Source organism: Carassius gibelio, chromosome A12 (genome assembly GCF_023724105.1).
Source record: "Carassius gibelio isolate Cgi1373 ecotype wild population from Czech Republic chromosome A12, carGib1.2-hapl.c, whole genome shotgun sequence".
NCBI classification, from domain to species: domain Eukaryota; kingdom Metazoa; phylum Chordata; class Actinopteri; order Cypriniformes; family Cyprinidae; genus Carassius; species Carassius gibelio.
In genome coordinates this window covers 6377284-6403710 of record NC_068382.1, presented here as the reverse complement: position 1 = coordinate 6403710, position 26427 = coordinate 6377284, and the positions used below count along the sequence as shown (strand labels likewise).

Genomic DNA, 26427 nt, shown 5'->3' with positions numbered 1-26427 from the left:
GTCCATCTTACTGTATTCCACTATGGAGTTTAAAGGTTATAGTTCACCCAAAAATGAACATTTTGTCATCATTTACTCACCATTAAATTGTTTCAAACCTGTGTGAGTTTCTTTCATCTGTTGTGCCCCAAAAAAAAGTTATTTTGAAGAATGTTCAAAAAGTTGCTGGTAGCCACTTGACTTCCATAGTATAGAAAAAAATACTATGGAGGTAAATGGCTACCGTCAATATTCAAGATAGAAACTCATACAGGTTTGAAAAGACATGAGGGTAAATTCATTTTTGGACGTGGCATACGGTTGCTGTGTGTATTTAAAATTGCATCATTTTTCCATAATGATTCATTTCCCTCATTAGTGACATGAACTGTTAATGTCTGACTAAACTAGATGTAATTGCAGTAGAGAGGAAAGACTAGTGTTAATGTGCTTTGAGATGAACAACACCCAGTCAGGGTTTATGAGGCTCTGATTACTGAATGTCACAAATATGTTAGTGATCACAGTGAAATCCTTTGCTTAAACAAATACACACACAGAGAGACTTTTGGGAAATGGATGTTCTTTTTAAGTGTTTTTTTTTTCTGTTTGTTTTTTTTTTTTTTTTTTTTGCAAGCAGATATGAATCTGTAAGGAACAGAATAAAGAATTATAGTCTGAAAACCGGGTGTAACTGTTTTGCTATATTGTGTTTTTCCTGGATTATCTCTGAACGTACTGTAAGCCAGGCCTGGACTGGAGACGGAACAGGACAGCTTGTGGCTAGAAAAAAGAGGAAAACATTTTCATTTTCCTCTGGCAAGCTTGCATTCCTGCTTTTAAAGATTGCCACATTGTCTGGATTGTGGATACAATGTGAAGAGAGTGTCCAAGGGTTACTGAGAGGATGGAATGTGTTTATTTCACCACAACAAAACTAAATAACACAAGAATGAACTCTGCAGCATCCAGACATCTTATCATAAACTGATACAAACATGATTGAAAGGGACTTATTTATTCATTTAGATGTGTACTCACATAAGCCGGACCAAAAAAGCTTTTTTTTCTATTGTGGATAGACAGACCACATTGTGTCAATGTATATTCTTTGTGAAGCAGAGAAGTCTGCCTTCATTTGAAAGGCCATCTTATGCACCACTTTAGAATTTTTACATTTGTTGTTTTCAGGTAATTTAATCTATTATTCATCATTATTAATTCGCATTATGTTTATTACATTTGCACATTACACATAGGAGTAAGAAGAGTTACACCTCAGAGTATAAGAGTTTTATGTGGGTTTCACATAAAAATGTAGAATAAACAAATTTGTATTATTTCTGCATTATTTTTTTACAGCATAAAATATAAAAAGCATAAAATCTCTATATTTCTGTAAGTTTTAGTGAGTTCAGTGTTTTATGCATCTTACAATGTAGATGCTTTACTTTAGTTTGTTCTCCAACAGGGGGCGCCAGGCGTGACTTTAAACTACTGCTCCGCAATATTTGGCATTATTAATCATCTTCATCTGACAGTAAGTTTTACTTTTTGGTCAGTTACTGTCAGAAATTATTCTTATTTCCTTTCTGTCACATGAACTTAGCAAACATTGTTTAAAAACAGCAACCCACATTTATAAGAATAATGGATTACTTCAGAGCAGACATAATATTTTAATTATAGCCTATATGAACAAGACATAACTGGATCACATTCATGATCTTTTCACATGCCAGGGTGCTTTGCCTCTGTTTTGCATTTTGCTCATGCTCCTTATTTACATTCAGAAGCCTCAGTGCATCTCTTAGCAGCATAACAATCATTAGTAGATCAGATTTAAACATCAGTAGAGATCCATACTAAAACATTTCACCTCGTCTGACACTGACCTTCATGTTTTGACTGAAGACAGGTCATATGAGGTGATCTGATCTGTTTATGGGATGTACAATCACTGTGAAGTATTTCCCATTATGTAACGGACCCCAAACCGCTGTCTCTCAGACACAAGCAAACCTGGACAAAACAGAAAGAAGAAAATCCTACTGTAGATTATAGAAGATCAACACCAGTAAGCTGTATTTTTCAGAGCATTAAATTCTTCTCCTGATTAATTTTGCCAAACAATGCAGTATTTAAATTTCAGTTAAATAATTTATAATCAGCTGTGCTTTACTCTAGTCATTACAATCGGTGGCAATACAAACAAATCATGTAAAGCTTTGTGAAGGTAATTTTCTATCAGGGAAAAGGAAAATCTACCATCAAAGATACAGTGTGTCATTCAAGTGGTTTCAGTTATATGGAGGACTGGGCTATTATTATAGTTGTCATTAAAAGGTAACATTTATTTTAAGTAATGAATGCTTTTTTTTTTTTTTTTTTTTTTAGCTAACTATACCAGCCCTGTACCAAATGAAATAAATGTTGACAACATATATACAAAATCAATAAATATAAAAGATTATCTTAGTTCTATTCAAATAAGATAGTAAAAACTGATTATATGAACTCTGAAGCACAAAATATTCAAAACATTCTCAAATCCTGCTGTGTCATGCAATGTCAAATCCATGCCGGCTTGAAGTTTGGAATCCCAAACTATAAGAAATACGAAGCAATTCTTATTACACGAGCAATGCACTCAAAGAGAAGGCTCTAAAGTACAGCATGTTGTGTTTTTGTTTGGAAAAAGAATGACTGGGTCAGCTTGGATGCATTACACCCCATGATTAAAATATGAATCATAAACCCATGGCATATGTCAGCATGTTTTGAGAGTGTGGCCTCCATCACTGTAAGTGCTAGCACGCTTCAGTAAAACCCTCAGCCCATTTGCTGCTGTGTAATTGTACAGCAGGAAAGAGTAGGTCAGAAACGAATGTGTGTCCTCTGTCTGAGGCGACACAAGCCCTCACTGCAGCACATTACCATTACAGCCCTGCTTCATAATCACTCCCCTTCATCATAGTCAGCATGAGTGTGTGTGCGCAAACCTCATTTCTACCTCTCTGATCAGACATTGCTGTAATACATCCAGGCTGTTTTGTTACTGTATCTGGCTCTGTCCCTCCATGTGATGGTTTCTTTATGCATAATAAAGTCTTGCCATCTGCCACCTTCCCCTCACATTTGACAGTAGATGAAGATACTGCACTGTGCCTTACCATGTGACCAGAAGTAAAACATTAGAATATAGAGCTGATAAGAATGATTGGTGGCCTGGGGTCGGTGTGTAAGTCTAGCTGGAACCCTATAAAGCCCGACATATGAAATTGAACCCAGACAAAATAATAATAATAATAATAATAATAAATTTAAGAATATGGAGCCCCTGTCTGACGATGAAAACCCACCAATTTTACAGTAATATGTCTTAAGATCATCTTTAAATGCTTAGTTGTTGTTGTTTTTTTTTTTTTTTTTTTTTTGTAAAAGCTCTTGGGTTTTAATACTGGGAGGAAAACATTTGCATCACAAATAAACCGCTGCTACCAAGCAGTTTACCATGTCAGAAAAGCTATACATATGGAGCTTGTAATGTGATATTAGTTAATATTCAACATTAGTTCACACTAATCATGCACTATGTTCAAAGGTTTTTTTCCCAGTTAACAAGAAACATTCTCACAACTTTGACACCTTCTGGAAGCTATGAACAAACATTCTTCCAGTAATGTTAACAGCATGTTCGTTCTGAGTTAGCTGCTCTTTAATAATGTTCTCATAGCACAGAAATATTATTTATACATTGTTTATGGAACATTTTATTTCTGAACTTTTTTATGTTACTGTTTTGTTTCAAAATGTATTGAGTACGTTCAAAAGTAAAAAAATAAATAAAATAAAATAAAAATTAAATAAAATCACAAATTATAAAATGGAAATTTACCTTCAATGAACATTCAGAAATAGTGTTTTCTTAACTTAATGGGAACATTAGCAAAACAATCTTAGACTATTTTTGCTAGCTTAGTTGAGGTCATAATGGAAGCTTGTTTCCACCACCGAACACAACATTTAAAAAAAAGGTTATTGTGACTATTTATCTTGCAATTCAGACTTTTTATCAAAGAATTGGGAGATATAAACTCGCATTTGCAAGTTATATATTAAGAATTGCTAGATATATAGTCAAAATTCTCAGAATTGCATAATAAAAAATCACAAGTGTGAGTTATAAAGTCAGAATTGAGAGATATAAAGTCACAATTGCAAGATTAAAAACTCACAATTCTGACTTTTATAATAAACTTTAATAAATTCTGACATCTTTCTCACAATTGCAAGTGTATATCTTGCAATTCTGACTTTATTTTCTCAAAATTCTGACTTTAACATGAGAATTAAAGTCCAATTTTTTGTGGGGGTGGGGGACTGATATGTTCGATACAATTCTGAGAAAAAAAGGTCAGATTTGTGAGATACAAAGTCGCAATTACCTTTTTTCTTTTTTTTATTCAGTGGCATAAATGGGTTTTCATACAAAACAGAACTGTGCAAGAAGCTGTATGACAAAAATATGTATATTAATTGAAAACCTGCCTTGTAATCATAATTTGTTTGAAAATAAATACAATTTGTTGGTGTTTTACTGCTGCTGCTGTTAACTCAGCTGGTTTTTGGAGTTTTGCCAAAATGTAGGTAGAGGCACATTTTTTCAATCAGCCTGTGTTGCAACATCAGCACTTCTAGAATACAGAGAGCTGTGTTGTGCAATGTAAAATGTCTCTTTTTTTCTAAGTAAATGTTTTTCGGAAAAAATAAAATGCATTTTTTTTCTCTTCACGATGTAAACTTTAAATTTGAGAATGGACAAACAGAGGCTGAGATATTTATGGAGGGATGCTCAGAGGGGGATGGGTTTGTTGGGTTTCCATAGGCTGCTGCAGGAAGCTGGGGGAGGAGGATTTTACCGGCAGATTATTAATGGTTAGCAGGGTGAGGGTACTGGATTATCTGCCCTCTCAGGGGTTGATGACAACTCTACTGTATCTCCAGCTGCTTTACATCACCACACACCGTTCCTGCTTAAACTGGCACTAGAAATGCAAGTTAAGATGTGCTTTTTCTCTGGTTTATCTGAACGAAAAGCATCTATACCGTGATTATTCAACCATGTGACTTTGCTTCATCCCGTCATGATATTGCACAGTCTATTGAACTACTAAAACATGTGCATAATTTGTTTCACACTTTATGAGCATAGTTAGAAATTTTAACACTTAAAAGCATTTCTTAACCTCATGCTTTTAGGATTAAATGCTTAAATCTTTAATGTTGCCACTACAATGATAGCTCCAAGGACAAACTGCAAGACTGATAATACTGTTCCTTAAATTTTAATAGAAATGAACAGAAAATAAAGTAGAGGTGCATAATCCCTGAGCCACAAGAATCATTGAGTTAATTTGAATTGCTGTTGAATTACTACCGAACGCTCCCTGTCTTCCATCAGTTAAACAAATAGTCCTATCCAAGAATTATGCCATTGGTTGAGCCAAAGTTTCTTCAGGATGCTCATTGTTACCTTTTTCAGATTAATCAACCTTCAATTTACTGAGAGTTTCCTCTTCAAAAGTGAATTGAGGATACACACTTAAGATTTAGCTAATCTGGAAAAAGTTCCAAACCCGTGCAATTTTTCAAGCTGTATTAGTGGAACATGATTTAGCTATACAGCACTCTGCAAACTTGCAGGCAAATATTTGAAAAGGTTCACAACAAGGATTTTTCAAAATTATTTTAATATGTTTCCTGTTAATATTTTTCACATATCTAATATGGATTCAGCGCCTATGCCTGAAATTATTCATTTTTAAGGAGGCGGCTCCTTCGTCACTTTGTCATAATGAGAACATTTGGATGCTCCCAGTTGGTGTTATTGGAAGAGAACTGAACTGACGATGACATCACTGAATCAAAAATGAACTGACTTCATCTGATAATTAAACTTACTTTTTTCTATTGTCACCATGCATTGTAAGCACACATTTTTTCCTGTTTAACACTGTTAAGCTGCTTTGTCACAATGTGTATTATATAAAGCGCTATATAAATAAAAGTGACTAGACCTGTCTTGACATGCACCTTCATTTTACTATAATAAAACTATAAATGTGATACCTTTTTGTTATTCAGAGAGAAGTACATGAGAGAGATCCAGCAGTTTATCCTCTCCTTTACTAGATTCAAATTTATTTGGTTGACAAAGTGTACCAGAATACCCATTGGACAATAAGAAAGCAGACGGACTGCAATCTTGTTACATAACAAAACATTTAATTCACTTTTCATTCACCGTTAATCCGTTCTGTGTTCACCATGTGCCCATGAGCATAATAAACACTTTGTTCATAAGATAACACTTTAGATAATACTTTCAGTATTAGATTCCAGCTTGAGATTATGTTACATACATGGCTTGAGGCATCAGGGGGGAGTAGATGATGAAAGAGTTTTAATTTTGGGGTGAAATATCCCTTTAATGTATAACACAATGTTCTGGGTGAGCAAACTTAAGCTGACAGCAACTGTGAAATGTTGCCAATTACTGTAGAAACAATTCCCACATCTCTCAATTTGTAGAAAAACATGCCCTATGCAGTTAGGCCTATTCACCACAAGACCAAATCATTTTGTTTCAAGCAGAGAAGAAAATGTGAGAAACACTGTATGAGAAAATAAATTAATTGAAATAATATTTAGTCTCATGTCTCAAGCATTCATATTGAAAGGTGTAGAGTACATTTTGTTAATCAGCACCATCTTTTGTACAAGAGTGAATTTGATTTCCGTTTAGCCTGATAAATAGTCATTTGGTTTGGGTATAAATTATATTAAAACTTAAAAGTTACACATTTTAAATGAGACTTTTTATCTCAGACTTTTCTCTCTCTGCAAGATACAAAATCATATTTTTTTCTCTTGCAATTTCAAGAGTACATCTCACAAAAACTGACTTACTTTCTATTTATTTAATTATTTATGCATTGCATTTTGCATTACAGTAGAACAGGTCGCTGCTCTTTGCCCTTGACTGCGCGTGTCGCATCAGAGATCAGTTCCGATGGAGCGGCCGTGACGATGTGCTGACGTGGCTCTCATCAGCAGCACACTGTGGAAACCCGTGGGAGACAGAGAGAGCACGGAGTGAAGATCTGTCCTGCGGCACTGCAGTCACTCTCACCGGCGGAATATCAGTCATTTAGAGGATCAATGATGGAGGTTCCACGCGTGGGACACAGTGTCAGCAGCCCCACGAGCCCGTGCGAGGACATGATAAAGAATCTCAGTCTGGACGCCATTCAGCTTTGTGAGAGAGAAGGTAAGAACTGTTACTTTTGCTAAATTTTCAATTTGCCCTCTGACAGGTGAAGTGGAGGAGCAGTGCCATTGCGTTTGAGATTTAAAGACGGAGAAATATTTAAATGCATGCAAAATTCTAAATGCAAATGCATGTAAGGCATGCTTTAAAAGATCCTCTCGCGTTTAGCTGGAGCTGGACTGTCACTTGGAAATACATGCACGCAAAAGCAATCACGCAACTCACGTGCTGAATAGCAATTTCGCCTTTTTGAAAAACGTGAAAATTGACGGCGCGTGCATGAAAGTGCATGCTATAAATTTGCGAGTGAGGATGCTTAGTTATTTTTCTTCCAAAAGCATTGAATTTGAGCTTTCTAGACAAAGAAGGGTTTTTATAATTCATGAACCACCATAAGACTCACATGCTGTGATTCATAAAACGACGTTTTAATAAATCACATCATTCCGTATCAATTAAATGCGTTTAAGACGCATGTATGCACACTTAGGTGCATTTTCTTATTTTCCTTTGTGTCACAGAAAGAGGTGCATGCTCTCCTAGCATTAAAATTCCATTCACTTGAATGCTTGTTTCAATATGATGTTCGCGTAACGTTCAGCACCATGGACACGGTCATTGCGCGCGCACCATACTGAAACAATGCCGGATTGCAGCTGCATGCATCTCAGGATACACGACCAGTGAGCAGTTTACTCTCTTGCTCACATAGTAATGAAAGCAAAATGTTTATTCGATCCACACTCTAAATATGCTGAATCATCTGGGTGAGACTGTATTGCCCATTGTCTTATGCGCATATGTATCTACTAAATTCATGATTAATGGTTATGTACAGGATTTATGGGTGTATCCAAGTGCGTGCGTTTCAAGGCATTCTTAGCCATTGATTTTCTAGAGAAAGCTCTCTTGTCTCGTGCAGCTCTGGAACAGAGGAGCATAATATTAAAAATACAAAGCATGTCAAAGAACAGAAACATATAGCCTACTATGTTTTTTCCTTGTGTATCATAATGGCAGAATATTTAGTACTTCATAAGTATTTGCTTTTTGGCCAAGCCAATTAATTGTCTGATATCTAGACATTTAAAAAAAAAAATTTTTGCATACAGTAAGTTGACAGCTGTAACTGACAGATGTGTGTTGCAGTGTAGTGACAGTTTTCAGTTTCAAATGATGTTTAGTATATTTTGAGTAAATATGTTAAAGCAAATGTAAAAGTGGATAATGAAATAGCTGTGTGTTGATTTCTGTGGACTTGTTTATCATCAGTATATCAGAGCTAAAGCAAAGAACATGCTTTGTGTGAGCTGAACGAAATTTCCTTCGAGCTCTGATTTGTATTCTGTACCAGAACTGTGCAGAGGAAATCAAAGTCCCTTCAGCAATGCTGTCACAAGACAGAGAGAGAGACAAAAAGAGAGAGACTTTTCTTATTGACACAGTCCGTGCAGTGTAGCATCGAAGCTGTCACAGTCCTCTGAGTGATATAATGGGTGTAGACATACAACTCTATTGATTTAGATTCTATAGTTTTAATGTTCTTATATGGACAGAGGCAGATAAAGACAAGCTTTAGAAAAGTGCTGTAAATACTTTGTCCATTCATATTGCTTTTTAACAGAATAGATATTATTTGGATGCTTCTGTTTGCACTAGAAATGTTAAACACACGCAGAGAATCACAAAATCTTACTGGTTAATAGATCTTGGCTAATAATGTGCACAGATTTGGGCCAAGAAGGAACAAGACAGAGATATGATGAACATGACTGAGTCACAATAGATACATTCTTTTACTGACCCATCTGTCAGAGGAGTTTTATACATCTCAGTGTGCCAAACTCTTCATTTGTGTTGGCATAATGATTGACATCTGTGCCAGAGTTCAGAAGAATTGTTAACTAGTTTTACCAAATTACCAAGGATCCAATGATTTCTAGATTCCAAGGCTCAAAGTATCATGGCTGTATCCACAATTTACACTAGGAGCCACAGTAAGGAAATGATTCCCATTATTATAGAGATCAGTGGTCAACAGATGTGGGTTTTTAGTGGCTGGTTATTATACTATTACCCACAATAGCAAATATATTGTCACAGCCTTGCAAAGTACCAATTTATTTATTGTTATTAAGCCCAAACCTAATCCAAATCAAAAAGTACTGTTATTTCAGCCATATCACAATGAGTTTGGAATTATGCTTATAATTTGAATAGGTTTTTTTCACTCAGTTTCAACATATTTTAATAAAATAAAAATTTTAAATAATAAAAATAAAATCAGAAAGTGAGAAATACTATTTAAATCTCATTAAAAGCCAATTTAGATAATTTTTTGTCTAGTCAATGCAAGAATTCAATGTAAATGAATCAATATGTAAATTTGCTAAAAAATATATATATTTTTTTATTTACTTTGCATTGCACATAAATAAATGTGAATCTATCAATGTAAATAAGGCCAGTGTCCTGTTAATTTAATAATTGAGACACAAATATAATCATTTACAGAGAATGAGAGTGGCACCGTGTTGATCTTTTAGTACAGCGGTTCTCAATTCCAGTCCCCTGCTCTGAACATTTTGCATGTCTCTCTTTGTTAACACACCTGATTCAAATAATCAGCGAGCTCCGTGCATGAACTGTGTTCCGATTGACAGTGCTCCACACAGTGTTCTTTGCTCTCTACCCTAAGCAGGGGAAATCTGTTGAAGTTTACTTCACTTCGGAACATTCATTCACGGATTTGCGCTGCACAACGTCTTCACACACGGACAAGTGTGACATCATACACCTCTGTAAATAAATACAATTTAAATTCACATCTCACATACTTCAATGCACTTTGAATGAAACATGTACGTTCGCTTCGAACTGGAATCATCCTGTGATGTCCACTTCGCAGGGCACTTACGTTCGATTAGAAGAACGTCTGAAGAGATTAGACAGACATACAAAATTTGCAGAGCAGGGGGTTGCAAGGACTGGAATTAAGAACCGATGTTCTAGTAAATGCTTGGTGCTAATATGGTAAGTACATCCTTTACTAAGATTCATGAGGAATGAGTCCATATTTCCATTATATATTCACTGTGAAACTGCAGATGCACTCAAAGCAAGCATTTGCTCCTAAAGCACAGAATACTGCAACCATTTGTGAGAAGATAAAAAATGGACGAGCTGGCCCTGTGCTTTGGGACTCCTTGATAAGCATGCATTAAAGTCAATGTTTTTCCCCCCTTGGGGCAGGCCTCAGATGGGGAGTCCTTTGTGTGAGGGCCTACAGGAGCCTGACAGTGCTAACTCACTACCCTTGTCTGAATATACAGCTTTGGCCAGCTGTGTATGGGGGGACTGGCTCCAAAACAGGGGCCACCATCTGCCAAGCCCGCCTGCTAGTGAAAGAAGCGATTTAACATGGCCATCAATTTGCTAATTGTGTCCGCTGTGCACATATAGCACTGCAAAATGACAACAAAACAGAAATGGATCAGATGAATAATGGAGCTGATTCATGATTATCAGCCTATTCTCAGCTGAACATGCTTCTAGAGACAGTCATGCTGTTTGAAAAAGTGAAATTTTGGAAATTTGGGGCAAAGAGTGTTAGCTGAGAGTAAACCCTTTTGGGTTAAATCTAAATACATTTTCTATGTCATAGCTACATTAAACAGTTAACTAAAGAGGTATAGAAAACTGAATGGATTTTAAGTGCAACTTAAAAACAGAAGACACTTAAATATGTATTTTTTTAAACAGCCAATAGACTTTGGTTCAAAGGGTAGTTTAACCAAAAATGTAAATTCTGTCATTATGTATTCACACTGATGTTAGAATATATATATATATATATATATATATTTTTTTTTGCATTAAACCAAAACAGAAGACAAAAACTCATAAAACTCCATTTATGATGTTTAAACTTCTAATAAAAGCTCAACATTATGGCCTTCAGCTTCAACTTTGTATGTTTTTCCATCACCTCAAGCTCAAACATCACACCAAAAGAAACACCATGCCAGGCTTGCTTTTCTCAGATCACATCTCTCTCTATGATGTTATATCACTGCTGTCACAGTTTCACACAGTGTATGTGTGCTTTTCACAACTTCTGTCTAAAGACCAGAGTGTTAATACAGTTACATGCCACATTGCTCTATTAAGAGATTCAGTCATGTGAGTATTCACTCTCATGGATCAAGACTTAACATTAACTCTCCTCGTCTGTATACCCTCATTTGAGATGAGGTTTGCATAATTCTTGCTCATTTGTGTGTTGTTTGCATGTTTTGTTGAAATTCACCTAACTCAGGACTGGTTTTGCTTCTGGAGCCAGAATTTTTAATTTGACATCAAGCAGTGAAACAAGACAGAACCAAAATTGTTTATCGTACAAAACTAACATATCTGCCTAACAATATCTAACATAATAACATGACTTGACTGAAAAATGAATTGACTGAAAAAATGACTGAAAAAACAAACAAACAGACAATTATGTAAATGTATAAATAACAAGAGAACTCAAAAATGTTATTTAGCAGACTAACACGAAGGTCATAAATTTGATTTCCAATCATAAGTAAATCCATGAACTGATGAAAAAATAATGCCTACTTTGAGTGTAATGTACAGTAAGTTGCTTTGGGTAAAAGCATCTACAAAATGCATAAATGCATCCTAAATGTCTACAAATTAGCTATATTCATGATGACAGATTGGATTAATGATGATGGATTTGCTCCAGAATATGGCAGAGTTTGGCTAGTCAATAACAAAAGATGATGGGAGTGCTTTCTTCTTGCTTTCAAAAGCAGACAAATCTATTTTTTTATTTTATTTGGTCCCACTTTATATTAGGTGGCCTTAACTACTATGTACTTACATACAAAATAAGTACAATGTACTTAATGTGTTCATATTGTATTGTAAAAAACTTTTGCTGCTATTGAGGTGGGATGGGTTAAGGTTAGGGAGAGGGTTGGAGGTATGGGTAACTTTAAGGGTGGGTTAAGGTGTAAAGTATGGGTCAACAGTGTAATTATAAATGTAATTACAGAAATTAAATACAGATGTAATTACATGTAGTTTTTTTATATAAGTACAATGTAAAAACATGTATGAGCACAATAAGTACATTGTACTAAATTATTAATTAAAATGTAAGTACATAGTAGTTAAGGCCACTTAATATAAAGTGGGTCCTTTTATTTTTTTACATTATTAACAATACATAAATCCTGTTTGCATGACTATACTGTATGTATTTTATTATTTGCATATTGCATGCTTTTTCCCTGCTGTCTGCAGCCCATTTTCATTCATATGATGTCTCAGATTAGAAACAAAAACTGATTAGCAGTTTAGTAAATACTGAAAAAATCAATTTCTCTGATGATCTCTAAAAAGTAAATGATAAAGGATTTACATTTATGGGTGAACTGTCCCTTTAACAGTCAGTGCAGTATACTGTCATAAAGAAAGTTGGTTTAACAAACTGTAAGGATTACAACGAATACCCCATGGGGTCTAGACTGTTTAATGTGATTATGTTATTGTAAAAAACAAACCGTTGGGGTTAGTGAAATAAACTAGGTCAGCCAATACAGCTGTGGAAGTGTAGAAACTTTGTGCCACATAATTTCTGTTAACTTTCACTTTAATTGAATTTTCAATTAATGGCTGAAGTGAAGAGGATATAGGGCAGTGTGTCATACCTGAGATAGATGCATCATTAGTATGGTTTGCAGTAGTGAGAATGAATGGATTACTGTGTGAAGTGGAAAGACGGATGCTTGTCGATCTGTTGCTTCCTGTGAACAATGTCTAGTGCATTGCAGAGTTTCATCTCACTTCGAAATCGCTCTGGTTTTAGTAAGCTGTTATGAAGACAAGTCACGGCTGTTCATCCACCTGTCCTGGTGTCTGACGACAACCGCTACACTCTACGGCTTCAAATTTATGGCAGGATTGAATTTGTTTCTTTAAAATAGTTTATTTATGCTAGAGCGGCCACCACTGCGATACAGTTTATTCAGGAGTTGGCAAACAGAAAGAGAATATGTCACTTCATATTTAAACACAAAGTTAGATGAGATAACACAGATTGGTTTATGTAGCCTGATCAGTAATGAAACTAAAAAACTAAAATAAAAAACAGTTCAGCACAATGCTATTATAAAAAGTATGATATATCACTCTACAGAAACAGACACCAGGTAACATTGAACAAAGATACATTTAGAGTGAAAGGGAGCATTCAGAAAGGTTTTATGTTTCACAATGCTAACCGAATGTCTGACCAAATAAACCTCTTATTTATGTGTTTTCTTTAAGTCATCTCAGGTATTGATAGATAATGAAGATTTATTTTGCTGTGCTAATCATCATAGCCTTTATTACTTTTTAAAATATTATAAAATAAGAATCAGTTCAACAGAAAGAAGATTTGGTGAGAATTGCATGATTCTCCTAGAAGGAGTATGCATTAAAGCATTGCCCTATTTTTCCAAAAATCCAAATTCTAAGCATGATAGCTGCCTTACCTTCAAGTTTGACACGTTGCTATTGTATATGGTAACAGTATTTAAAATATCAAGAATCCCTTTGCAGTTTTACATCTGCCATGTTTTGACATTAAGTTTGAAAAAAACTGATAAAAACTAAGAGGCTGATTTAAAAAAAAAAAACAATGACACTTTCTGCTGCCATTTGGTGGTTCTATAACTTTGACTCATAATAGTCACATATACAGTACTGTGCAAAAGTCTTAGGCCACTGGTTTCTTGAAGCATTTTGGAGACTTTGCCACAGTTCTTCTGGATTTAGTCTGTTTTATCTGTTTCTTCATGTTATTCCAGACAGACTGATGAAGATGAGATCAGATTTCTGTGTAGAACACTGGCTGCTGCCAGACTCCTTGTGCAAACAAAAATCTCATTGGATTATTACGATTAATGGCAAAAATAATGTTTGGAAATGTAAACTTATATTTACTACTGACACAATTGCGAAAAAGTTAGATATAACTGACTTAAAACCATTTTTTGTTGGTAAATATATTAGTGGCCTTAGACTTTTGCACAGAACTGTATGTGATCAGCCTCATACGACAAAGTGCTGAAGTTAGATTAAAATCAGGCAATGTGTGCATAAGTTATTAGACACATTCTGTTTTTCATCTCTCACCATAATTTCATTGACTCGCCACAGGCAAACCATTCAAGATATTAAACATCCATTGGCAATTTTATATCCCCTGTGTCTTGAGGTAATGTTGACCGAGTTTGGTGGCCATTGGATGAAAAATAGGAACATTGCAAATTCCAATGTGCACTTTTCACAAAACCCTGAATAGCCAAATTTCTGTTGGGCGTAGTTCTGACTGTCAGTACAAAAGTATCATGGAATCACCTGCCTCACCAGCTAAACCAGCCTCCTACACCCGTTCACAATCACCTGATTACTAATCACGGACACCTGAATCCACTTACCACACCATTCAAATATATACACTCACCACAGTCGCTTGTCAGTTGGTCTCAAGGTTACAAGCTTTTTAAGTGGATTCCTTGTCAGCCTGTCAAGCCTGTACTAGCTATTGAAGGATTAGAAGTTTCAGCTCAGATAAGACTGTTTTCTTTGCTTCCATTGATCACTTTTTTGATTCACCTAAGTTGGAAGCTTCTTCTCAGTTCCCTTAATAAACTCACCTGCTTTGTTTGAGTCTGTCTGTTGCCTCTTTGACCAGTTGTTGCAAAGTTGTTCGGCCTCATGAGGTCTATGTGTGTAAATGGCACATTTTAGCTTAAAGACTAATCCAAGTGGTTACCTAATCGGCAGTGCACTTCAGTGACGAAGCTGTAAGTGAACAGCTGAAAACAAATTCAATTAGAAACATTTCTTACAACAACTAAAAAAGACTAAAAACATTTTTACAATCTATTTGATATGGCATATTGGCAAAGTATTAGTCCAAGATCTAATATTATTCAATAAATGTGATGTTCCTATAAATATCCTGAAACACTGACCGATGGCATTACATCAGAGTCCCATCAGAAAACCGCACAGCAGAGACACAAGTATATCCTACAAGAGTTATATTTATGATTCAGTGGCCTCATCAAACATCAAAACCGCTGTGACAGATGCGTCCACAAATTTACCGCTTGTAATCATCCTGATAATGCTTATGCTTTGGTCTAAAGGCACAGAAGAAATCAGCCCTTCTAACAGAATGATCCATTTCCTCTGAGACCAGTACAATGGTAATAATCTTCAGGAGTGTTTCAAGCTGTGCATCATTAAGCATTTTGCTTTACTACCGTTGCTTAAGATCCTTTGATTTTTTACAGTTTTGAGAAAATTTGACTTCATGCATTAAACTCAAGGGAAGACAGGCTGCATTTGATGCTGTCTGTACGGTTTCTGCTTGCCTGAGGTCAGAATGTCCTACTGTGTCTCAAGTGTCCAGCTAACAAAACCTGCAAGGTCAAACAAAGTAATAAAAATCATGAAATAAAGTTGTAGTTGCCATGAGAATTGGCAATTTAAAACAGATTGGAACTTGTGGGTGGTTGCCAGTGTATTGCTTTCCTGTTGCTAAGTGATTTTAATGTGTTTAGCATGTTGCCTTGCCATTGTTAAGGGGTCTTGGTCAGTAAAACAGTCATATTGTGAAATATTATTACAATTTAATAGATCTATTTTAATATTTATTTAAAAGTTTTGTTTTGTTCCCCAAGATGGCAAAGCTGAATTTTCAGCTTCATTACTCAAGTCTTCAGTGTCACATGATCCTTCAGAAATCATTTCTTAATATTATCAATGTTTAAAAGAAACCATGATACATTTTTGTCAGGATTCTTTGATTAATACCAAATTTAAAAGAACTGTTTCTATTTGGAATAGAAGTCACTTGTAACCTTACAAATTTATTTACAAGCCTTTACAAACAATTCAATCTAATATTTATTTGCTAGGGATTTTAGGAATTGTGAGATGTTTTTTTTTTTCTTGAAATTTAGCTATGATCCTCATTAAACTCATTATTTATAGTGCAGAGGTTTGCGTTTTAGCATTTTTCATTTACACTGCAATGTCTTCCACTGTACAATTAGCACTTTTATTTTTCCATCTCTGTTTTCGTGTCAGCATCCGTGTCAACACCTCCTTAACTAAAATAAACAATGCGTCATTTAATTTGCACTGTAAGACAGCTCTGAGGATCCCATCTCTGCAGCATCACTCCCCTCGGATTCAACACATTAAAGAATGGAATGCTGGTCTATTTATAGTCTTGGGACCAAGGACTGATAAAACTTTAATGCGCTGCCTCAGACACAAGAGTGGTCCAGTAATACCCGCACCCTGGAGATGTTCAAATCTATCATCCTTGCATCTTCAGCTGGAATTCAAGAAGGAGAGGTTATATAAACATGAACAGCCAGTGGGCTGTGAGGGAAAGCTCTGTGTGTGATTTATTAAAGTGAAGTGGTGGACATAGCTTTAAGACATCACCCATGAGGCCACAGCATTTCATAAACCATGGGATATTTATGGTGAATTCCCAGTTTCAGTGCTTGGTATTCATGACTACACAGATAGATGGCCAGGTTCAGTCAGTGTGTTGTGTTATCATGTAGTCATCCAATCATCATAGATTTTGTTTGGCATGTTTTATAATCCACCCATCAGGCTTTCCTCTAGCAATAACCAGCACCACATATATAATGACAAAGGATTTCAATGTTAATCCATATGCATTTATTTGAGGATGATAGTGGTGCCGTTTAACTTTGGCTTTGGATTTAATCCACAAGTGTTTCATGAAAGGCTCTGTTCCTGCATCATGTTTCCTGTTTATTATTCATTAGGATGAATGCAACAAAGCACTCCCTCTCTTTCCTCATGCTCCAGAGCGGTGGAGGGCTGCTTAGGGACTTTTACAGCTCAAAGAGGGTGTTGTGGGACTCGTGGAGTGGCCAACTAGAGAATGTTGAGGATGAAAATGCCCATTGTCTGTGGTCTCATGCATTCTCTCTGTCCATTGTTGTCTAGTCATGTGAGGATGCCAGCGGATGGTGTCATTGTGAGGCTTCATTTTGTTAGAGGAAAAGTCCTTATATGTATCCTTACACAGTATGGACAAAAGTATTGGGACACCTGACTAGTACACCAATAGGAACTTTAAAGACATTGTATTGAGTTGATATTGGATGAGAATAGTTTATTTCAAAGGTGCTTGATGGGGTTGAGGGCAGGGCTTTGTGTAGGCCAATCAAGTTCTTCCACACCAAACTCTTCCAACAATGTCTTAATGGGCCTCGCTTTGTGCACTGGGGCATAGTCATGATGGAATAGAAATGATGAAACAGTTTGGGGCCTTCCCCAAACTGTTCCCGCAAAGTTGAAAGCATAGCATTGTCCAAAATGTAAGGGGACTAGCACAACCCCCTGAAATACAGCCCCATACCATTATCCCTCTTTCGCCAAACTTTACATTAGGCACAATGCGGTAAAGAGGTAACATTCTCCTGATATCTGCCAAAAACTGACTCGCAGATCAGACTGCCAAACAGAAGTGTAATTCATCACTTCACATAACTGGTTTCCACTGCTCCAGAGTCCAGTGGGACTATGATTTACTTTACACCACTCCATCCCACACTTAACATTGCACCACTTGAGGCTTGCACCAGTTGTTCAGGCAATGGAAACTCCTGTCACACAGTTTTTGTGCTGATATTAAAGCCAGTGGAAGTTTGAGCATTGGTAACTTTTATGCACAGTACACTATGTGCCTCTCAGTGACCAGCTTGACAGCTTAATGTATTTTTTTTTCTTCATTGCTGGTGTTTCTAAGCCCTTCTTTCTAATAATAACTGTGGCGAGTGGGGCGGGGCCGAGAGGCGTGGGAAAGAGGAGTGAGGCCAGGTGTAGTGATTGGAGATGAGCTGCACCTGTGCCCCACCGCTTGTATCGAGTCCCACGTAGGAGATGGAAGGATATAAAACTGGAGCACCTATAGTGAAATGCTTTTTATTTTGTGCGCACCAGTCGTCCGTGAGGGGCTGGTGTGCTATTTTGTGTTTATTTTTGTCATTAAAGTTCATTTTGATTGTGCGCCGGTTCCCGCTTCCTTCTTCCGGCTGATTAGGAAGTTTGTATCATTACAGTCAATCACTACACCTGGCCTCACTCCTCGTTCCCACGCCACTCGGCCCCGCCCCACTCGCCACAATAACACTTACAGTTGACTGTACACTGTGACAAATTGCTAGGAACTTAGAGGATTTGAGAATATTGTTTTACAATAAATTACTGTAGTCAGAAATTTGCTGTGAAATCAATGCACGTTATGTTATTTTCTTACAAATCGCTGTGAATGAACATCAGAATGATGCTAATGTCACAGTAATTTACTGCCCTTGTTTTACTGTGAATTCACTTTATAAAGTTGTCTTTAAATGTGCCACTGTGAGAAATGTAGTTATGTACATACTACTGTAATTTTTTGAAGTCGCCATAATGGTGATTAGTGATCATTATTTGTTTGGGATCTTGGTCCTAGTATGTTCATACTTTAATTTCTGATCTAGTCATTTCATGTTTGAAATTGCAGACTGCATGGCTAGGCGCTTGATTTTATACATCTGTGGAAATGGGTCTGATTAACTCACCTGAATTCAATAATTAAGAGCTGTGTTCCAGTACTTTTGTCTATATAATGCGTCTATCTATCTATCTATCTATCCTCTCCCTGTCTCTTCGCCTAGAACATTCTAGCAACCAGCAAGCCAAGATCTATGTATCTTCAAGGTACACATGTCTCTTCTAATTATGCAATCTAACTTGAGACTTCAAACCTTTAAAGTAACAATCTATAACTGTGAAAATGTCAGTGTCACATTTCCAGAAAAGAGTGATTCTTCTTTCCTATTTCCCCAATAGACAAATAATCTCCAATACACTGACATCCATTATAAGAACGATGTCATCTTTTGGAAATATGACAGACAGTGCAAAGGGTATGGTGAAGTGACGGATGAAAAACTTCAAAGGATATTTTCCCCTTTTCTAATGGGAGCGGGTGAACAGATTACCCACCTGAGAGACAACCCAGATCTCTCTCTCTCTCTCTCTCTCTCTCTCTTTTACCCCCCCCCCCCCCCCCCCCTCACTCCTCGATCTGAAATTTCAGTCCAACAGTGACACACGGTCAGTTACTAAGTCCAGCTGATGACATAATCTAGGCTCCTCCTATGGGAGTGTGCTGGGCTTGTAAAACAAACACTAAAGCTGCTCTAAACCAATGGCGTGCACTTTAGGCTCAGGGTGCATTGGAGACAGTACACTGGGACTGGACAGCAGACCATGTCCCCTGAAGGAGTCCATGAGAGTGCAGCATTTGTCCGGCTGGTAGTTGTAATGGGGTTTTTTTGTCCTAGGTTATAATCTCCTGCAGGCTTAGGCTTTTGCATCACCAGTTGTTTTTCTAGTCAGTTGTGAACAAACACTACCTGGAACCAGATGCGGAGAGCGGATGAAAGCCAGAGTGAGTATCTGTGCTCATTAGTGAAACAGATGCTGTGACCTTGTGACTGATATATAATGAGTCAGTATTAATGAAAGGATAATGTGTCGATGCTTTGGTATATTTCTGCTATTGCTTTTTCAGAAATGCAATCACTGAGCCCTTTTTGTTGATGGATTACTGATGCCAACTTCAAAAGGAGAGGGCAGTTTATTTTACAGCCATTAAATCCAACAGAAGATATTATTGATAATGGAAAGACATTCCTAGTATATAGTGACTGAGGATATGTTAAATTGGTTTCCTGTGCATGTCTGTGTGTCCGGATCTTTGATGATTATTCTACATGACAAGTCATTAGTGCTGCTTGAGTTGTCATTCACTATTGCGTGCTTATGTGCTATTATACGTACTGTAAACATATATAATGCCAGTAAAAGCATTTGGACAAACTTGAATTAAATTATTTCTTTAAAGTCTTTCAGTTTAACTATTTATGCTTAAATGCTTATTTTTGTATACAAATAAAAAAAATTATATAAAATTATTTTTTATATTATATAAAAAAACAATATATATATATATATATATATATATATAATATATTATTATTACATTATTATTTGCTATGTATTGCTAATACTTTGTATATTAATATAATAATAAAAATGAAAAATATTATTTCTATGTGCCATCTGTGAGTTTTGGCATGCTCAGAAAGATGTGTCGTTGTCCTGGCTTTTTGTCCATTAAGCCTGAGATTACACCCCCCATAGAATCTAAATTGTGAGCAGTTTGGCATTTTGATCCTCTTACGGCGTTTTAGGTGTAATTTGAGTTACAGCATGCCACAACGGTGTCCTTGCAATAATTTTCTTGGATAAACGGCATTGATTGCATTTTTATATACAGCATTGCTTCTTGGTACTTTAAAAATCTCATAACAAGGTCAGTGGTGGAATTATTTTGTGAATGGTGACGTAAAGTATGATTTTTAAAGAACACAGATCTGGTTTTTATTTATGTTACAAAACATATAAAAAACAAAGACATTTCCCCCCTTAAAAATAATAATAGTAACAACTACAAAAATGATATAAATATATATATTTTTTTAATAAAAATATTGATTTCTTTCATAAACATAAAAAAAAATTCAAAAACATTTCCACTTTGTACAAATCATAGTATCATTTGTTGTATTGTCCTTCATTACTTAATCATTGTATTAGTTATTCTAAAATAATCAAAATGTTGCATTTAATTTAAAGAAATTCACAAAAATTCAGAACATGTTCCTAACAGTCATGAAAATAATGTCATGGAAAATAACAAACACACAATAATAATAATAAATAAATAAATACATTTCTCAGTATAATGTTAAAAGTCAATAAGAGCCAACCCCACCCCCCACCACCCAGAAAAGACAAGAAAAGAAAGAATATGTTTCTAACAGTCATGAAAATAATATAATGGAAAATATATACTCATAATGTTCCTAAAATAGTCTATTGCAAATGGTTGTGCTGATTATGACCATTATTCATTTTCCTGATGAATAAAAAAAAACAGCATTTATTCAAATGAAATATTTTGGAAATATCATCCATCCACATTATAAATCAATTTCCTTTCAAACAATTTAGAATTTTATTTTGAGTTTGTTTTTATGAATGTGAATGCCCTAAATCACATTAGCTGTGTGGGTTTGTGTTAGAAGACCTGTGCTGCTCTACATTTAACATCTCACAGTTACTTGATACTGGAAACCAATAGCAGACCAAACCAATCGCAGTAATTACACTAAACAAGTAGACTCCCTCATTCTCTTGTCTCACAGACCCTCTGGTTGTTAATTAGAAACACTTGTGATATGAAACTACCACGTAACAAGTTCTTTATTTTGTACTTCAAAGTAACAAAGTGTTCCACAAGTGATTCTCAGCAGAGATAATAGTGTACCATTGAGACAGTACTGGGTGTCAGAGCGCTCCTCCCTAACGTAGGCGATCTCTTGTTATCCTCAGTCTTTATTCTGAGAACTCATAGTGCAGGCGAGAGATAAAACAAGAACTGATTCAGCGCTGGGAGCTACAGTAAGGGGCAGCCTATGAATCATTCATTCAGCTTCTCTCTGGTGGCTGAGAGGAGCTCGCTCCATCTGAAGTGACACAGGAGGACGCCTCCCTGATGGTGCTTCTCCAGCTCTGACTCGACTGCCTTCATCTCTCTTTCTCACCGGTTTTAGCTGACTGGGCAGGTAATGCGTCTCTGTGGCTTTCTCTTTTCTCTCTTTCTTTGAAGTTCATTCATTCAATCGTGTCTCCCTATAGAGCTGGAGTGAATGGACGGGCCACCTTGGCGCCAGGACAGAGAGAGTTTAGGGTTAGTGCTTGAATAGCTAAGCCTCCTCGGTTCAAAGGCCCAGTATAAGAGACACATTTTTAGGGAAAGTATTAGGTCTTATTTTGAACAAATAGTCAATGAAAGAAAGTGCTTAGCCTTCGGGAAATGGTGATCATCAAATTTGTGAGGTCTGGCTTTATTACTAAATTTATTTTCAAATACTTTCGAGTCATTTTTTGTATCTCTGCTAGTGAAATGTATCATTTAGTGGGGGCTATTTTGGGACCAGCTGTTGGTTTGTAGGTGATGTTAAATTTCACATAAAAGTATTATATATTTTATTTATTAAATGTATGTTATCTTACAATAACTGTGGTTGACCTAGCTGAATTCATGCTTTCAACATGCTGTAGAAAGAGTCCAAAATGATGCCACTTCCTTCATGGGTGTCAAAATTATAAAGGATGCTAAATGAAAAAAAAAAAATTAAATCTAGGAAAATCATACAGTAACAAGGTTCAAGGCAAAATGTGGGACACAGAAATTATGTTATAATAATAATATTTATACATAATAATAATTATTATTATTATACATAATAATTATACATATTTCTCATTCATTGAGTTTGCTATATTCATTTTATATATTATGAAAAAATTATGAATTATGTTTATTTTAATTGTCAGATTCAGGTGAGAACTTCAGTGACTGGCCAAGCTAAAAACCACTTCATAAAGGAGGCTGTTCTAATATTTGATATGTTTAAAACTGGTAATTTAATTTATATATATATATATATATATATATATATATATATATATATATATATATATATATATATATATATATATATATATATATATATATATATATATATATATATATAAAATTTAATGGCATACATTTTTTTGAAGCAAATATTTTACTTTGGACAGCAGGAACATGGTATTTATGCCTCTAATTGTTTTAAAACACATATCACAAGATGCCAAATTATATGGTATTTGTTATAATCTGAAATTATTTGGGCATATGGTGACATATGTTGTCGGGTCAACTTCTGTGAGTTTTTACTAAGAAACTGGTAGAGAGATTATTTGTAGCAATATATATATATATTTACAGCCTAGAAATCATATTAGGGATGGGCGATTCCACATATTTTGTTTTCGATACAATACCGATACTTTTAATGGCCAGTATCATCGATACCAATACGATACTTCTAAACTGAACTTTTAGATTATGAAATGTATTGAATACAATGGTTAATAATACCTACTTAACTTTATATTTGAAATGCATTTTAACATTCAGTGTGCCTTAATTTCAATTTATTAGGTTATATTTTTGTTTACACATGCTTAAAATATGTTTACTGTAGTGGTAACCAAGGAAATCTACAAATACTGTAGTTAAACTGTGTTCACTTCACCATGGTTTATTGTCATGAGGGACTGCCAGTAATAGGCTGTTGCATGCATAAAATGCAACCTTTTTTATTTCGAGAGTGTATGATTTATATTAACAATACAGAATAGAACAAGAGCAATATGAACTTTTAACATTCATATTTAAACAAATGTACTGCACAAACTAGGGTACAATTTCAATAGGTTTGTTGGGAAATAACACAATTATATAGCCTATGTTTTTTCAGCAATGTTCTGGTCTGCCTTTTCCAAAAAAAAAACATAAATGGTTTCTTATTCTAGGCTACTCTTGGGAAACGCAGCTCTATTTAATTGCACTGTCAGAAGTGAGTGAACGCTCTGTAATTGATTGATTCTGCCTTCCAACATTAGCGCGTGTTCAGATGAGCAGGAAAATCCCTTCCACACAACTATTTGCTAACATAGGTTATTCGTCCAATTTAAGGCATATTGTAGGCATTATTTTTTGTTTAATAATCAAAATCACTGGTCAGTAAAAACAGCTTAGTATCAATATTTTTTTATTAGAGTATCGATACTTTCAAAACTTGCATCAGTATTGATATATCGATACTTCAGGATTGATTCGCCCATCTCTAAATCACATCAGAAACAGCAGCATGTGAGATATCTTTGTAGATTTGTCATTATACATTAATATTACTCTCAGATACCTTTTATACAACAATTTCAAGTGAAATATGAAATGTATATCTAGTAGAGCTACTGGTAAAGTATAGCATAGTTAAATATGTAAAGTGTTAGATGCTCCAGGTAAATTAAATATGTTTTGCTTCTAATTATAACTGTAATGTAAAAAAAAGAAACTAAGCATTTTAAATATGCATTAATTATTTTATTATTTTATCTGATTAAGCTTCAACTGTTTACTTGTATTGTGCTTGGTTTTATCTTGCAACATTGGAGAAAATAATAAAATAAAAGATAAAATAATAATATATGATTATAATGATAAAATCAAATAATATCAGAATATTGTATAGTCGCTTTGCTTTTTAATATGCAGGAATGGATGATATTGTTAATATTTTTCCCATATAGAGACTGTGGTGTTATGCTGTGTGCTAGTTTTCATTCAAGGCTGTAAGCAGTTTTTCTGATTCGACATTCACCAGGTCTCAATGATGATTGTGTTGTCTTCTGATTTATTTCAGAGCTGAAATGTGGATCTGATCGTGTAGTGTGTTGATTACATGATAAAAAGCCACACATAAAAATATGGTGATTGCAATTCGTAGTGCAATTTATGATTTGTAGTCTGGAAGTCCACTAAATTTAAAAGCACAAATCAACCAGAGAATTTGATTAAACTAATCATAACACAAAGTATCAGAGATCAAACTTTATTTATATGGCAGACAAGAAAACAGCAGTAAAAATATGAATAGACTCTAAAGGAGGAACCTGAGATCTTGAATTGGGCTCTTTTAAATTTTCCACCTAGCAACTACCCAGAATAAACTAGCAAAGTCATACCAACGATCTTGGCACGTATTACACAAACAAGAACCAAAAAATCTTCTTGCTCATCAGAATCTGGTTAAACGTTACTCTGCACCAACTGAATTCTACTTCCAGTGCACTTCCATCAACACTCATCATGGATTAAATGACAGAGTTTTCTAAAAGCGCTTCACTTCTTTGCCTTGTGGCACATCTTGCAAGTCAATCGTGACTATGTTTGATAGCAATCCTTTGTGCAGAAGTTCAGTATTGACCTGGATGAAAGTTAGACCCTCATTTGCTAAATCACTGCTAAAATTACACATTTCAAGACTCTTTGGAATTACAAGTGCTGTTTTCTTTCTTGTGTTTACATGAACATTGACTACTTGTTTGTATAAAGCGGAGGGACGTTCTCATTCTAGAGAGCATTTGATTGGTCAGAAGTTTGGAGAAACCCCCAAGTGCATGATGAGTCATCAACATAATTGCATATTTTTCGCTGAAACGTCCTGGTGTTACAGTTATGAAATCTCAAATGTTTTTCTTTTTTCAAATGCAAAGGTGTTGTCAGTACTGGAAATTAATAAATATATACAATGTGTTAGACGCACGAGATAAATTAATTGTCAAATACTTCATATTTCTAAGTATAACTCATTACTCATCTCATGGCATGTAAAAGAAATCTAATAATGGTATAAAACATACATTATTAATTATATTATTAATATATCATCAGATTAAGCTGTTAGTTCTTAATTTTGCATGCAGTAATGCAGCGTCAGAATAAATGTCAAACTCAACGATGACTTGCTGCTTGCTAGGAAGGTGGTATTGGGGGAGAGACATGCTTATTCTAGAGAGCATTTGATTGTACAGAAATTTTGACACACCCCTCAGTACATGATGAGTCTTCAATGTTTTTGTTTGTTCCATCAGAAGAGAAATACATTTTAAATGTCTGTATCTTGCAAAAGACAGTTTTATCCACTTTTAGGCTGACAAAGTAAGGCAAACAGCATCTTCCTTAAAGAGTTTCTTCAGACTTTCTGTTCCCTCTCCCAACATCTCTATCTGTCTCTCAGGAAATAAGTCCCTGGACAGTGGCATTGCCGAGATGGAGGATCTCCCTGTTCCCCAGAACATCAAAATCAGCAACATCACATGCGACTCCTTTAAGATCTGCTGGGATATGGACTCCAGGTCAAAGGAACGGATCACACACTACTTCATCGACCTCAACAAGAAAGAAACCAAGAATGCCAACAAGTTCAAACACAAGGTGTGTGAACACAGCAGCTCTATATTCACTCCTTCTT

General features: G+C 35.4%; 1 protein-coding gene across 2 annotated transcripts in view; it reads left to right on the top strand.

Moving 5' to 3' along the window:
• The first annotated feature begins 7096 nt into the window (after nucleotides 1-7096).
• Nucleotides 7097-26427, top strand: part of LOC128025006 (phytanoyl-CoA hydroxylase-interacting protein-like) — a 26888-nt gene continuing 7557 nt past the window's right edge. Inside the window, exons 1-2 of one of the 2 annotated variants that reach the window (XM_052610951.1) lie at nucleotides 7097-7312; nucleotides 26194-26390. In XM_052610951.1, the coding sequence (XP_052466911.1) occupies nucleotides 7204-7312; nucleotides 26194-26390 (306 nt within the window). In that variant the 5' untranslated portion in view covers nucleotides 7097-7203. Of the gene's footprint in view, nucleotides 7313-19612; nucleotides 19878-26193; nucleotides 26391-26427 lie in introns of those variants that run through there. The other variant, XM_052610952.1, reaches the window with a different exon arrangement.